The sequence below is a fragment of the Muscardinus avellanarius genome (genome assembly GCF_963383645.1).
Source record: "Muscardinus avellanarius genome assembly, chromosome: 3".
NCBI classification, from domain to species: domain Eukaryota; kingdom Metazoa; phylum Chordata; class Mammalia; order Rodentia; family Gliridae; genus Muscardinus; species Muscardinus avellanarius.
In genome coordinates, this window is record NC_137788.1 from 44,403,842 (window position 1) to 44,416,221 (window position 12,380).

At 43.2% G+C, this 12,380-nt stretch overlaps 1 protein-coding gene across 1 annotated transcript in view; it reads right to left on the reverse strand.

The window, feature by feature from the left end:
• RAB3B (RAB3B, member RAS oncogene family) overlaps nt 1–11,696 on the reverse strand; it is a gene marked incomplete at both ends in the record, with an annotated part of 63,506 nt that extends 51,810 nt beyond the window's left edge. The window contains one exon of the mRNA XM_080690803.1: nt 11,469–11,696. Coding sequence (XP_080546929.1) covers nt 11,469–11,696 — 228 coding nt within the window. The remainder of the gene's footprint in view (nt 1–11,468) is intronic.
• Nucleotides 11,697–12,380: the final 684 nt, after the last annotated feature.

Sequence of the window (12,380 nt, forward strand, 5' to 3'; positions counted from 1 at the left end):
AGACTAAAATATGTCAGGGTGTAGCTCCAAAGTAAAACCCCCCTGGGTTCCAACCCCAGTAACACGCACGCACGCATGCACGCACGCACGCATGCACGCACACCGTGCCTGTTTTGTTTTGAAACAGGATCTTGCCAGGTTGCTGAGGGCCTCGCTGAGTTGCTGAGGGTGATCTCAAATTTGCAATCCCCTTGTCTCAATTTACCAAGTTACTGGGATTACAAGTTAGCACCGCCATGCCTGGCTAGATGTCTCTAATTTAACATCACCAGACTCAATTCCCCCAACCCTGCTCTCCCTATAGCCTTTCCCATCTCAGTCAGAAGCATCCCCACCTTCCAATCACTGACCATACTCTTGAACCATCCCATTGTCTCTTCCCCCTCATCCAATTAAAATCCTGTCAGCGATATTTTCAACATATCCATAGAATCTAGTTACTCTGACTAGCACAGCTGTGATCCCCCTTATTCCAGGAATCACTGCTCTAGCCGCCACTGTAGCAGTTTCTGACTGGTTTTCCCTGCGTCTGCCCTTTGCTCCGCATAATTTATTCTTGAAACATGCATAGTCCTGTCTCAGAGAAATACTGTTAAATGTTAAGATACAAGCCACTAAAATGTTTTGGAATTACTGGTAATAGTTGTACAATTTCACAAATAAACTAAAATTACTGAACTATATCCTTTAGGGGGGTATATCTATATGGCATATGAATTATATGCCACTTTAAAAATGTTATTAAATGCAATATAACATCTAAGTTTGAATCCTAGAATAGTAAAAAGACATTAGTGGGGAAAACTAATGAAATCTGAATAAAGTATATAGTTCAGTGAATCATGCTGTATCAATGTCAGTCTCTTGGTTTTTACAAATGACCACGGTTATATGATATGTTAACACTGGAGAAAATGGGCGAAGGCTACATGGGAAATTCTTTATACTATCATTGTAACCTTTCTAAAAATCTGAAATTATCCAGATTAAAAAAAATTACTTAAGAAATGCCGGAGCATGTCACTTCGCTGCTCAGTATCCATCAGGATCGCCAGCATTTGTGTCTGTGTTGTATTCCCACCACAGACCCTGATCCCCCTCAGAGGGAGGGAGGTTATTTCCTGGATCCCCGCAGAGCCTAGCGCTGCCAGGTACTTAAAGGATCCTCTAAGTAAACATGCTTTTGCAGATGCCTTTTCTTTTGCCTGCAAAGCCCTTCCCCAAACATTAACCTAAAAAGGCTTGTATTCATTTGTCAAGACCTAGCTCAAAAATGCCCTCCTTTGTGAAGCCTTCAATGACTTTCCGGTAGAGGTAGTTGTTATCCTCCATGTTCCACAATGTTTTCTTCCTCTCTTGATTACATTATTTGTATTGCATTGTGGCTGTTTATTTGTCCTCTCATGACACAGCGTGGCACATAATAGGTGCATGACACATCTTTACTGAATGAATGAATGAATGAATGAATACACAAAGGGCTTCTAGGTTGCTTCTTTTCCCCCCCACACCAATTTGGATGAATGGAAGGGGGTTGTGGCCCCACAGAATGTGTCTTGGGAGACCCCTTGATCACTGGTTATTCATTTACAAATACAAGGCAGACTGGACTGTGCCTGCAGTTCTGATTTGACTTCCCATAGTCTTTGTTGTGATCTGAAAAATCAGATTAAACTTCTTCAAGCAGCTGGCTCCTACTGGCTTCAGGGAGATGAAAGTGTCAGCATGTCTCTGCAGCCACACCAGAAAACCTGCTGCTTAGAAAAATCAATTCTGATTATCACACGAGCCAAGCACTAGATGGTGTCTTCAGAAACTGTCTCCATACCCCCGCAGCCACAGAGACTTGTCAGAGCCCCAGTCTCCCTGTTTAGTCTCCAAACCCTTTTGTGCCACCCTTTGGACTCTCTATTGGTCTCCAGGTTTGACGGGTCCAGCCCATCAGCAGTGAGGCTGAGCAAGAAGGAGAGTGCCAAAGGCCCGAACAGAAGAACACAACGAGCCGGGAGTCGAGTCAAGCAGGATCTCGTTTATTTCTCTCAGGAAACCCAATTTAAAGCAAAAAACTGCAAGGGGGATTTCCAACAGGAAACTGTTCTAAGCTATCAAGCTAAAGGTCACTCTTGCATGTGCAAAGCACATAACTTGCAGCCAATCATTATCCAATGCATGAGGGGTTCATGAGCACGGAAGCATTATTTGAGCCAATAAGGCTCAACATTACCAAATTGGGCTAGCGGGGGCAAGGAGAGTAGTTACGCCCTCCATATCCGCTCAGCGCTACATGTTGAAGATTCATCGGAAGTTCTGTCAGGCGGCTGTGTAGACCCCAACACACTCGGCACTACATGTAGCTGATTCATTGGAAGTTTTGTCAGGCGGTTGAGCAGACCCCAACACAGGTTGGGTTCAGGTGCCTAGATTTCACCTGCCTGAAGGTGGCAGGAGAAGCCCACACTGGCCTGGGGCTGGTTTATGCTGAATCCAGAATAAGGTATTATTAGCAGGTCCCACCTGCCCAGGACTATAGTCATGTGCTTCATCCTAGCTTTTATGAGTAATAAGACTTTCACATTGCTTCCCAACTCTGTGACTTCTGCATCCTTCTCTAAATTATTTCCAAACTAAGGTGGGGAAGAAAAGGAGGGCCATTTATTGATCTCTCTAGAACCTTAATAAAAAGTAATGTTTGCTGAGCATTTCAGGCATTATTTTGGTGCTTTATACACATTATCTCTTTTAAATCATTGCCAACCTAGCAAAACAAGTGGAATAATAGAGGTATACACAAGTACCATGATCACTATGGGCTTCAGAGGCAGGAGTTGAAAAGAAGGAAAATTGCAGTCCAGGGTAAAAGCAGGAGCAAGGACAATGGCTTTTATGTCCTTCACAAAGACCGTGTTATGGTTAGATATAGACTATCCCTTGAGGAGCTTGAGTATTAATATTCAGAGTTGATATAATTAAGTCATGAAGGTTGTAATCTCATCAGTAGATAAATCCATTATAGTTAATATTTATAATGTATTTACCATGTGATAACCTAGACAGGTGGGTCCCATTGGGTGTGGGCTGAGGGGATGTGTTTTTGTCTTTGAATCCTCTTGCTCATTTGCTCTTTTGCTTCCAGCCTCCATGATCTGAGAACAGAATTCTTGCTCTCTCTCTGCCATGCCCTGAGCTCCACAGACCTGGCTTGACCTGGACTAAACCTCTGGAATCTCCAAAATACTGTGAGCAAATAAATCTTTCTTCCTCTAAGTTGTGTGATCAGTTGTTTTAGATTACAGCAGTGAGAATGATGACTGAAATAGATAACAGTTCTGAATCTGTAATCCAGGCATGATGGAGAGGCCCACCAGTTCATTTCTTGGTCTTTATACAAGTAACCCCAGACGTATGAGGTATCTTGTCTTTAAAATCTTTGACATGCAGGTGAAAACAAAAAACAAAAAACAAACAAACAAAAAAAAAAACTACTGGTGGGAGTAGAAGAGATTCTCTTTCTGTGATCGAGGTCCCTATCACTGCATCCCCTAGCAGGGACCAGGCCTGAAGTGAACTAGTATAGTAAAGGTTATCAGCTAAGTTAGCCTTCTTTATTTTTTATTCTAATTAATTAATTTGTGGTATTGGGAATTGAACTCAGGAGCATTCTACCCCTAAGGTACACCCCAAGCCCCATTTTTTTATTCTTCATTTTGAAAAAGGGTCTCACTAAGTTGCTGAGAGCCTCACTAAGTAGCTGAGCTAGCCATGAACCTACAATCCTCCTGTCTCAGCCTCCAGAGTACTGGGATTACAAGTGTGCACCACCACATCTGGCATAAACTAGCCTTTTAAACTGTGAACAGAGCTAAGCCTGGATGCCAGCTGAGGATGAGACTTAAGTCACACAGTTCAGCACTTCCCAAGCTCTGAGTCCCAGATCTGAGGCAAAAATGGGTCTATTCTTTCCTTCAGAATTCATACCATAGGTGAAATAAGATCCTTTTGATTCTTGAACTTAGTGTCTATCTCCCCTGCTAGAGTTCAAATTCTATGTGAGCAGGAAAGATAAATTCCTGCTCTAGAACAATGTCTGACACCAAGTGAGCACCAGAAAAAGTCTGTTGAATGAAGACAATAAAGTTTACCACTTGGCACTGCACAGGTAACTTGACATTTCTGGTCTCAACCACCCTTTTTTATGGAATTAACTATCTTCCAGAACTAGAGGGAAGGTATGAGAGACGCAATGAGTGATTTATTTATTTGTTTGTTTGTTTGTTTGCTTATTGGTGGCACTGGGGGTGGATCCCAGAGGCTTTCTACCTCCGAGCTATACTCCCAGACCTATTTTATACTTTATTTGGAAATGGTCTCACTAAGTTGCTGAGAGCCTCACTAAGTAGCTGAGGCTGGCTTCGAACCTGTGTGATCCTCCTGTCTCAGCCTCCCAAGCGTGGGCATTACAAGCATGCACCACCATGCCCAACATAATGAATGATTTAAAACACATATAGGAAGAATTTGTAGCCAGGTATGGTGGTACACGCCAGTGCTTGGGAGGCAGAGACAGGAGGATCACAGATTCAAAGCCAGCTTCAGCAATTTAGCAAGGCCCTCAACAACTGAGAAAGACCTTATTTCCAAAAAATAAAATAAAATAAAACAGAGATAGGAGTGTGACACAGAAATAGAACACCCCTGAGTTCAATCCCCAGTATCACTGCCCACCAAAAAAAAAAAAAAAAAAATGCATGGCTGACAACATCCCCCATCCTTATTCAAGGCTTCATAGTTCCACACGGGCTTTCACTTTCATTTTCCCTCTTGATCTTCACAACCCAAGAGGCAAGGAGAGAAAGAATTATTTCCCATTTCATAATCAGGGATGGTCCAAGCTGGGTGTGGTGGTGCATGCTTTTAGTCCCAGTACTTGGGAGGCTGAGACAGGAGGATCACAAGTTCATGGCCAGCCTCAGGTACTTAGTGAAGCCCTCTGCAACCTGGTTAGAACTTATTTCAAAATCAAGAATTAAAAATAGGGTTTGGGGTGTAGCTCAGAGGTAGAATATCCCTGGGTTTAATCCCCAGTACTGCAAATAAATAAATAAACAAATAAATAAAATAATTAGAGATGGGTCACTCCACATAGCACAATCACTGCAGGGCAGAGACAAGACTAGACCCCAGGACTCCAGAGTCCCAGGTTAGCTCAGTCCTCCCAAAGACCCATAAATACTTCTTGACCAGCATCAGACCTGCCAGCCTCTGCAGAAGGCCCCACACGGAGGCAGTGGAAGCCCCTCCTGCTCTCAGCAGTCCACAGGTCTCCAGGGTTGCTTGGCAACCAGCACCAGCAGTAAGTGGCCTCTAGCGGGGTCTGTTGCTGTGAAGTTACCAAGTCTCCCTCCCCTCACACTTGGGCATGCTTTCACTCGCTATTAATGAGACTCTTCCCCTCACCCCACCTCCCCAGTAAGATTTCCTTCTCTGATTCACAATAATTAGCCTCTCAGGAAATAGAGGGGGGCTCTCAGGGACCTGTGTGGTAGGGATCCCAGGGAACAAGGCATTCCCAATGCCCTTATCATTTGATATCCCCAGAGATGACAGAAACTCCTATCATGGGTGGTGCTGCTCCACGATGCTCGTAACCTCCTCCTCTCTCCTCTCCACTGTCCACCCTGCCAACAGCTTTCTGAAATCCTCTAGGAGAGCCCTACCCGGCTGGAGGAATTGAGGGAGCACTTCATACCATGCTTGGGGGTCACAAGGTGCTGCCCTTCAGAACCACAGATGAGAACCCTAGAGAGGGGACCCAGTCACCCTTCGAATGTAGACCAGGAGGCAGAGAAGGAAGGAGACTTTCTTGCAGTCCTAATATGTGCCAGACACCATACCATGCCATCACACTAGCCTTTCTCAACAAGCCTGGGAGGATTTTACAGGGGAAGATATATATTCATAGAAGCAGAGTGACTTACTGAAGCTCACAGAGCTTAAAAAAAAGAAAATCCACAGAACTTGTGTTAAAAGTAAATATATATACGTTCCTCCCTCTCCCTTTACAACTAATTGGCCATCAAACAGTAAATTCTAGTCCTAAATCTCCCCTTATTTCAATACCTTATGTCATTTTGTCATTGTTTTAGTGTTACAGATTGAATGTTTGTGTCCTTCCAAAATTCATATGCTGGGGCCCTAACTCCTAGTATGGCTAAATTTGGAGGTGGGACTGCTAAGGAAATTATTAAGGTTAAGTGAAGTCATAAGGATGAAGCCCTGATCCAAGAGGATTAGCATTATAAGGAGACACCAAGGAGCTCATACTCTCCCTCTTTTCTCTATGCCTCCCCCCCAGGAAAGACCATAGGAGCACACAGTGGGGACAGGGCTGTCTACAATCCCACTGGCACCTTCATCTTGGACTTCCGGCCTCCAGAATTGTGAGAAAACAATTTCTGTTGTATAAGCCACCCGGTCTGTGGCACTTTATTATAGCAGCACAGGCAGACTAATACACTTAGTTTAGGAAGGCCCTTATAACATACACAAACCACTGGTGCCTCTTCTCTCTTTCTTTCTTCTTTCTTTCTTTCTTTCTTTCTTTCTTTCTTTCTATTTTCCTTCCTTCCTCTCTCTTTCTTTTATATCTGGTCAATATTTAATTAAATTAATTTTTAAAAGCTTTATGAGATAGAATTAATATATTAAAAAGTACACCAGGGAGACAGGCGTGGTGGTGCACATGAAGGACCAAAGTTATGCCATGACAGGCATCAGTCAAAGCTTTAAGTAAAGTAGGCCTAGGTTTCCTTTTCTTAGAAGTTAAGTTTCTATAACTCCTTGTCCCTTCTGGAGAAGCTGTAACTGTGTTAATCTGACATTCACCTAGACACAGCCAATCGGTGCAGAGTACCTCTGTGTCCCGAATCAGTAGATAACCAAGCAAGGTCACTCTGCTCTGAGAAAAGACCCCCATTCTACTTGAACATTCTTGAGATAGGTACCTGGGCCGGACCAATCAATTTAAAGGTCAGCTTAGATGGCTGAAATTTTTCTGACAACAGCCCTTTCCTATGGCACAAAAGCTAAACCAATTGGGGACCAACAGTGCTTGCTTGGCTACAAAACAACCAGTCAATGTAATGGTGGGAAGGATGGTCTTCTTAGGGAATAAAAGCTTTGTTCTTGGGGAACAAAGCGCTCTTCCTCCGTGACCACTGTGTTGGTGTATATGGAGAGCCCAAGCTCGAGCTTGAATACAATCCCTCATGTAATTTACATCGGACTCGGCTCCTGGTGGTCTTTGGCAGATAATGGACTGGCATAACACACACTTGTAATCCCAGCATTTGGGAGGCTGAGACTGGAGAATCATGGTTCGCAGACAGCCTCAGCTACTTAGTGAGACTCTCCGTAACTCAGTGAGACCCTGTTTCAAAATATAAAAAATAAAAATAGGGCAGAGACTGTAGCTCAGAAGTCAAATGCCCCTGGGTTCCATCGCCAGACCCACACACACACACAAAAAGTACACCAGGTATGGTGGCCTATATCTATAATCCCAGCACTAGGCTGAGGTAGGAGGATCACAGCTGGGAGGCCAGCCTCAGCAACTTAGTGAGACCCTGTTTAGCTCAGAGGTAGAATGCCCCTGGGTTCAACCCCCAGTACAAAACAGAAAGTACATATATTTAATGTATACTTTGTGTGTGTGTGTGTGGGGGGGTGGTACTGGGGATGGAACCCAGGGGTATTCTACCTCTGAGCTACAACCCCAGCCCTATTTTTTATTCTTTTTTTTTTTTTTTTGGTGGTACTGGGGGTGGAACCCAGGGGCTTTCTACCTCCAGGCTATACTCCCAGACTTATTTTATATTTTATTTGGAAACAGGGTCTCACTAAGTTGCTGAGAGCCTCACTAAGTAGCTGAGGCTGGCTTCAAACCTGTGTGATCCTCCTGTCTCAGCCTCCCAAGCACAGGAATTACAAGTGTGCGCCACCACACCCGGCTTACAGTTTGATAAGCTTGGATCCAAACCACAGTTCTTTGCCTCATTTTCATCTATCCTTCACCTGAAGCCAGGGATTTTTTTTTTTCTTTCATTTTTGGACTGGAAATTGAACTGGGTGGCATTTTACCTCCAAACTTATAACCCTATAAGTAAGAAAATATAGGTATAGTATGTATGATGTATGATTATTCACTTAATTTATGTTACTTATATATCTACTTTTGTACACAAAAGCTGTTAAAATATATAAAAATAAAATAATATTTAAAATTTAGGTTTTTATGTATTTATGAATAAAAACCCTTTAATTCTGCTACATAAAAGCACATGCATGCACATAAAAACCCTGACAACTTTTTTGTTTGTTTGTTTGTTTTTGGTGGTACTGGAGTTCCTGGAAACCCTTCTACCTCCAGGCTACACTCCCAGACCTATTTTTATATTTTTATTTGGAAACAGGGTCTCTTAAGGCAGTGTGGCTGGCTTCGAACCTGTGTGATCCTCCTGTCTGCCTCCCAAGCATGGGGATTACAAGCATGTGCCACCACGCCCAGCCTATGACAATTTTTTTAAGCAAAGCAATTTGATTGACTCAGTCGGATCTAATCAGATTTTCATTGATTTTACCTCAAAACGTGGCTGGCAATTAACTTGTGCCAGGAGTCAGAGAAATATCAATTCAGCCATTTTCTTACACTCACTTGGGTACTTTACTTAGCATATAGTCTTCAGTGAAAGATTTCTTTACAGGACTCTTAAAAAGCCACACATCCATCGTGAGGTTTCATATAGTTAAAACTAAATAGTATAATCAATAAATCCACTTAACCAGGCATAGAAAAACTGCAAAAGGGCACAACAGGCCAAGAAGCAACCAAGGGCTGAGGAAGCCACCACTGCTGTCTGCCCCTTAGCAGGCAGGAATGCCATCTACATCAAGATTTGTCAAGAGTAGGATCCATGACCATCTGACACATCTGTGTCTAATACTCATGGCAAATGCTAATAAAATTATTTTATATTCACAGATTAAAAATACGCTCTAGCTGGGCATGGTGGCGCACACTCAACAACTTAGTGAGGCTCTCAGCAACTTAGTGAGACCCCTATTTCCAAATAAAATATAAAATAGGTCTGGGAGTATAGCCCGGAGGTAGAAAGCCTCTGGGTTCCACCCCCAGTACCACCAAAAATAAATAAATAAATAAAATAAAAATAAAAATATGCTCTAATAACTTCTTCATCTCCCTAAGGCATCATCAGGCACTTACCCTCTCGCTGACAGCAGAACCTTCTGTGTGTTCTGGGGATGGAAGCCAGCCGCCTATCCTCTCCAGCAACTGTCCCACTCAGCACCCCCTTCCCTGCTCCGGTTTCACTCTACTGCTCCCGTGCCCCAAAAACCCTGGGCCCTCGCCCTTCTCTGCGCACTGGCTGCAAAGAGGATGTCAAATAGCACAAGTGAAAGCACTAGCACATAATAGGTGGGTTTTTTTTTTTGTTGTTGTTGTTTTTTGTTTTGTTTTGGGGTTTTTTTTGGTGGTACTGGGGTTCCTGGAAGCCCTTCTACCTCCAGGCTACACTCCCAGACCTATTTTTACATTTTTATTTGGAAACAGGGTCTCCTAAGCCAGCGCGCGCGTCTGGCTTCGAACCTGCGTTATCCTCCTGTCTCTGCCTCCCAAGCGCGGGGATTACAAGCGTGCGCCACCACGCCCGGCGTAATAGGTGTTTTTAATAAATGCTTGTTTACTCTTACAGTGAGATAGTGAAACTAAATCAGTGCGCTTCAATTTTAGGCTGCCTTAAAACCACCGCGAAGACTTCTCATACCACAGATGGTTGGGCCCCACTGCCAGTGTTTTGGATTCAGTAGTTCTGAGATGGGGCCTAAGAATTGGCAGTTCTAACAAATCCCCTCCAGGTGTACCTGCAACTTGCCGATACCGTTGGTTTTGAGACCACACTTTGAGAACCAATGAACTAGGTGACCTGTATAGCTGCTCTCATTTCTAATGATTTATGGTTCCTCAATGCCTTTAATAAAGAATAAATGAACAAAATGAACATTTATCTCTCTATAAGTTAATATTTAACATTACCATACACGGAAATATGGGCTCTATAAGACCTCAGATACCGCGTAGAAAAAAGAGCATATAATTTAGAATCAGGTCATCTAAGTCCAAATCTCAATTTATACCTGTGTGGTTGACCTAAGGCAAATTAAAAATCTGTGTTTTTTTCTTCGGTAAAACAGGGATATATAAAAATAGTATCTACCCCATAATATTAATTTTGAGATAATATTAATATGTGGGAAATTAATTATAAAAAGAAAAGTGCCTTTATCAACTCCCCAAATAAATATGGAATGCATTAATGTACATTTTAAAAATATAAGGGACCAATAATAAACAATATATGTTTTAAATACTTTCACAAATTTTCAAAATTTCTGAATCCCAGTGTATGATTTACATGTTGCTATATCACTTAAAGTATGTACATGTTTTATTAGTACCATGGATAGATGACAAGAGTAGTGGTGTGGCCGGCTTCCAAGATGGTCCCCAATGATCCTTTTCTCCCAGTACTCATACCTTTGTATAGTTTTCTTCCACACTGAACTAGTGACCAATAGAATACTCTAAGACTACCTAAGAGACCTTGCCATTTCCTTTTTGTTTTTTTAGATCTCTTGCTCTGGGGAAAGTCAGCCACCATGCAATGAAGATGCTTAAGCAGCTCTGTGAAAACACTAAGAATGGGAGGGAGCAAGGCTTCCAGCCAACAGCCAGCACCAGACATCTGTGCAAGCCGCCTTGGGAATGGATCCTCCAGGGCCAATTTTTAAAAGGACATCAATCCGAGCCAACATATGACTATACTTCATGAGAAGCTCTGAGCCATTGCTAAATGTTAGACCCACAGAAACTGTGAGATAATAAATGACTATTGTTGATGTATCCCGCCAAGTTATTAAGTAATTCGTTATACAACAATTGATCATCAAAACAATAGCAAACATTTATTATGCATTTGCTATGTTCCAGGAACTATGCTAACCACCCAACAGCTCTACAGTGTAGATGCTACTATACTCAATCAAGAAGAAAAAGTGGCCCAGAGAGGTTAAGTAATATAGTCAAGTTTCTGTGGCTAGGAAGTGGCAGGAGTAGAATTGGAACTCAGGTCTTTAACTCCAAAGCCCCGCTTCTTGGTTGCTTGTTTATACCAGCCAGGATGAAGCTTCTGGAATAGCTAAGCAGCAGAAGCAACTGAACCCACAGAGAATACACGTATATAAAACTAGCACATAGACACCCAGGGGCCAGACCTGAAACGGCATTTATGCCTAATGCTGTAATACTCAGAAGTTCCAAGCTCACTCAACTCCTCGCCCTTGTACTGGCAGACTGGTCATCTCTTGGGATGAACCAGGCAGCCTGGACTCACCCAGATCTGCAGCTTCACGCGCTTCTCATGACGGTATACCGTCTTGACCTTGAAGTCGATGCCCACCGTGCTGACGAAGGCCGGGGTGAAGGTGTCATCGGCATAGCGGAAGAGGAAGGAGGTCTTGCCAACGCTGCTGTTGCCAATGATGAGCAGTTTGAACATATAATCAAAGTTCTGGTCAGAGGCATCTTTGACTCCGGTTTTGCTGTCCGTCACTGAAGCCATCTAGAAAAGAGACCTGTGGTCACTTGGGAACACGCCCTAGTGTGACTTTGACTCGCCAGCCTTCTAATGGCTACCTACCATTTACACACTCCTCACCCTAGCATAGCAGAAGAAATACACACTTCTCAGAATCACCTCACCACTGCACCTGCCCAAATGTTGTCTCAGGACTGAGGTGGAACCCAGTTCCTCCCACTCGGTCCCTCAGCAAATATTTACTGAGCACGTTGCTCTGGGGTGAGCTCTGTGCTGGGCCCAGGGAGTACAAATATGAATCAGGCATCAGACATGGTGTCTGATTTCTGGGTGGCCACACGATAGAATAAAAGAACAGGAAAAAAAAAAAAAAAAAAAAAACACAAGTAACGCAGCTGTAGGTAAAAAGTGAGAAGATACAGAAGCCCTGGCTGAGGAAGTCCTCAAAAGCTTCTAAACCCAACCTGAAGACACGGTGGTCAAGGAGAATCTCCTGTGGCAGGCAGGGCTCAGTACAGGGTGTCAGTCCTTGTTTTGAGAATTTGTATGGCTTCCCCGGCTCTGATTATCAAACCCAAACAGTCCAGACTAACAAGGAACCGGCTAACCAAAGAGTCAACTCTCTAAGCTCCCCTCTCCCAGCCCTCTCCTAGTCAGCCTGTGCTACCTTCATATGAAATTACACTTTACTCCAAATATGCCATGGTA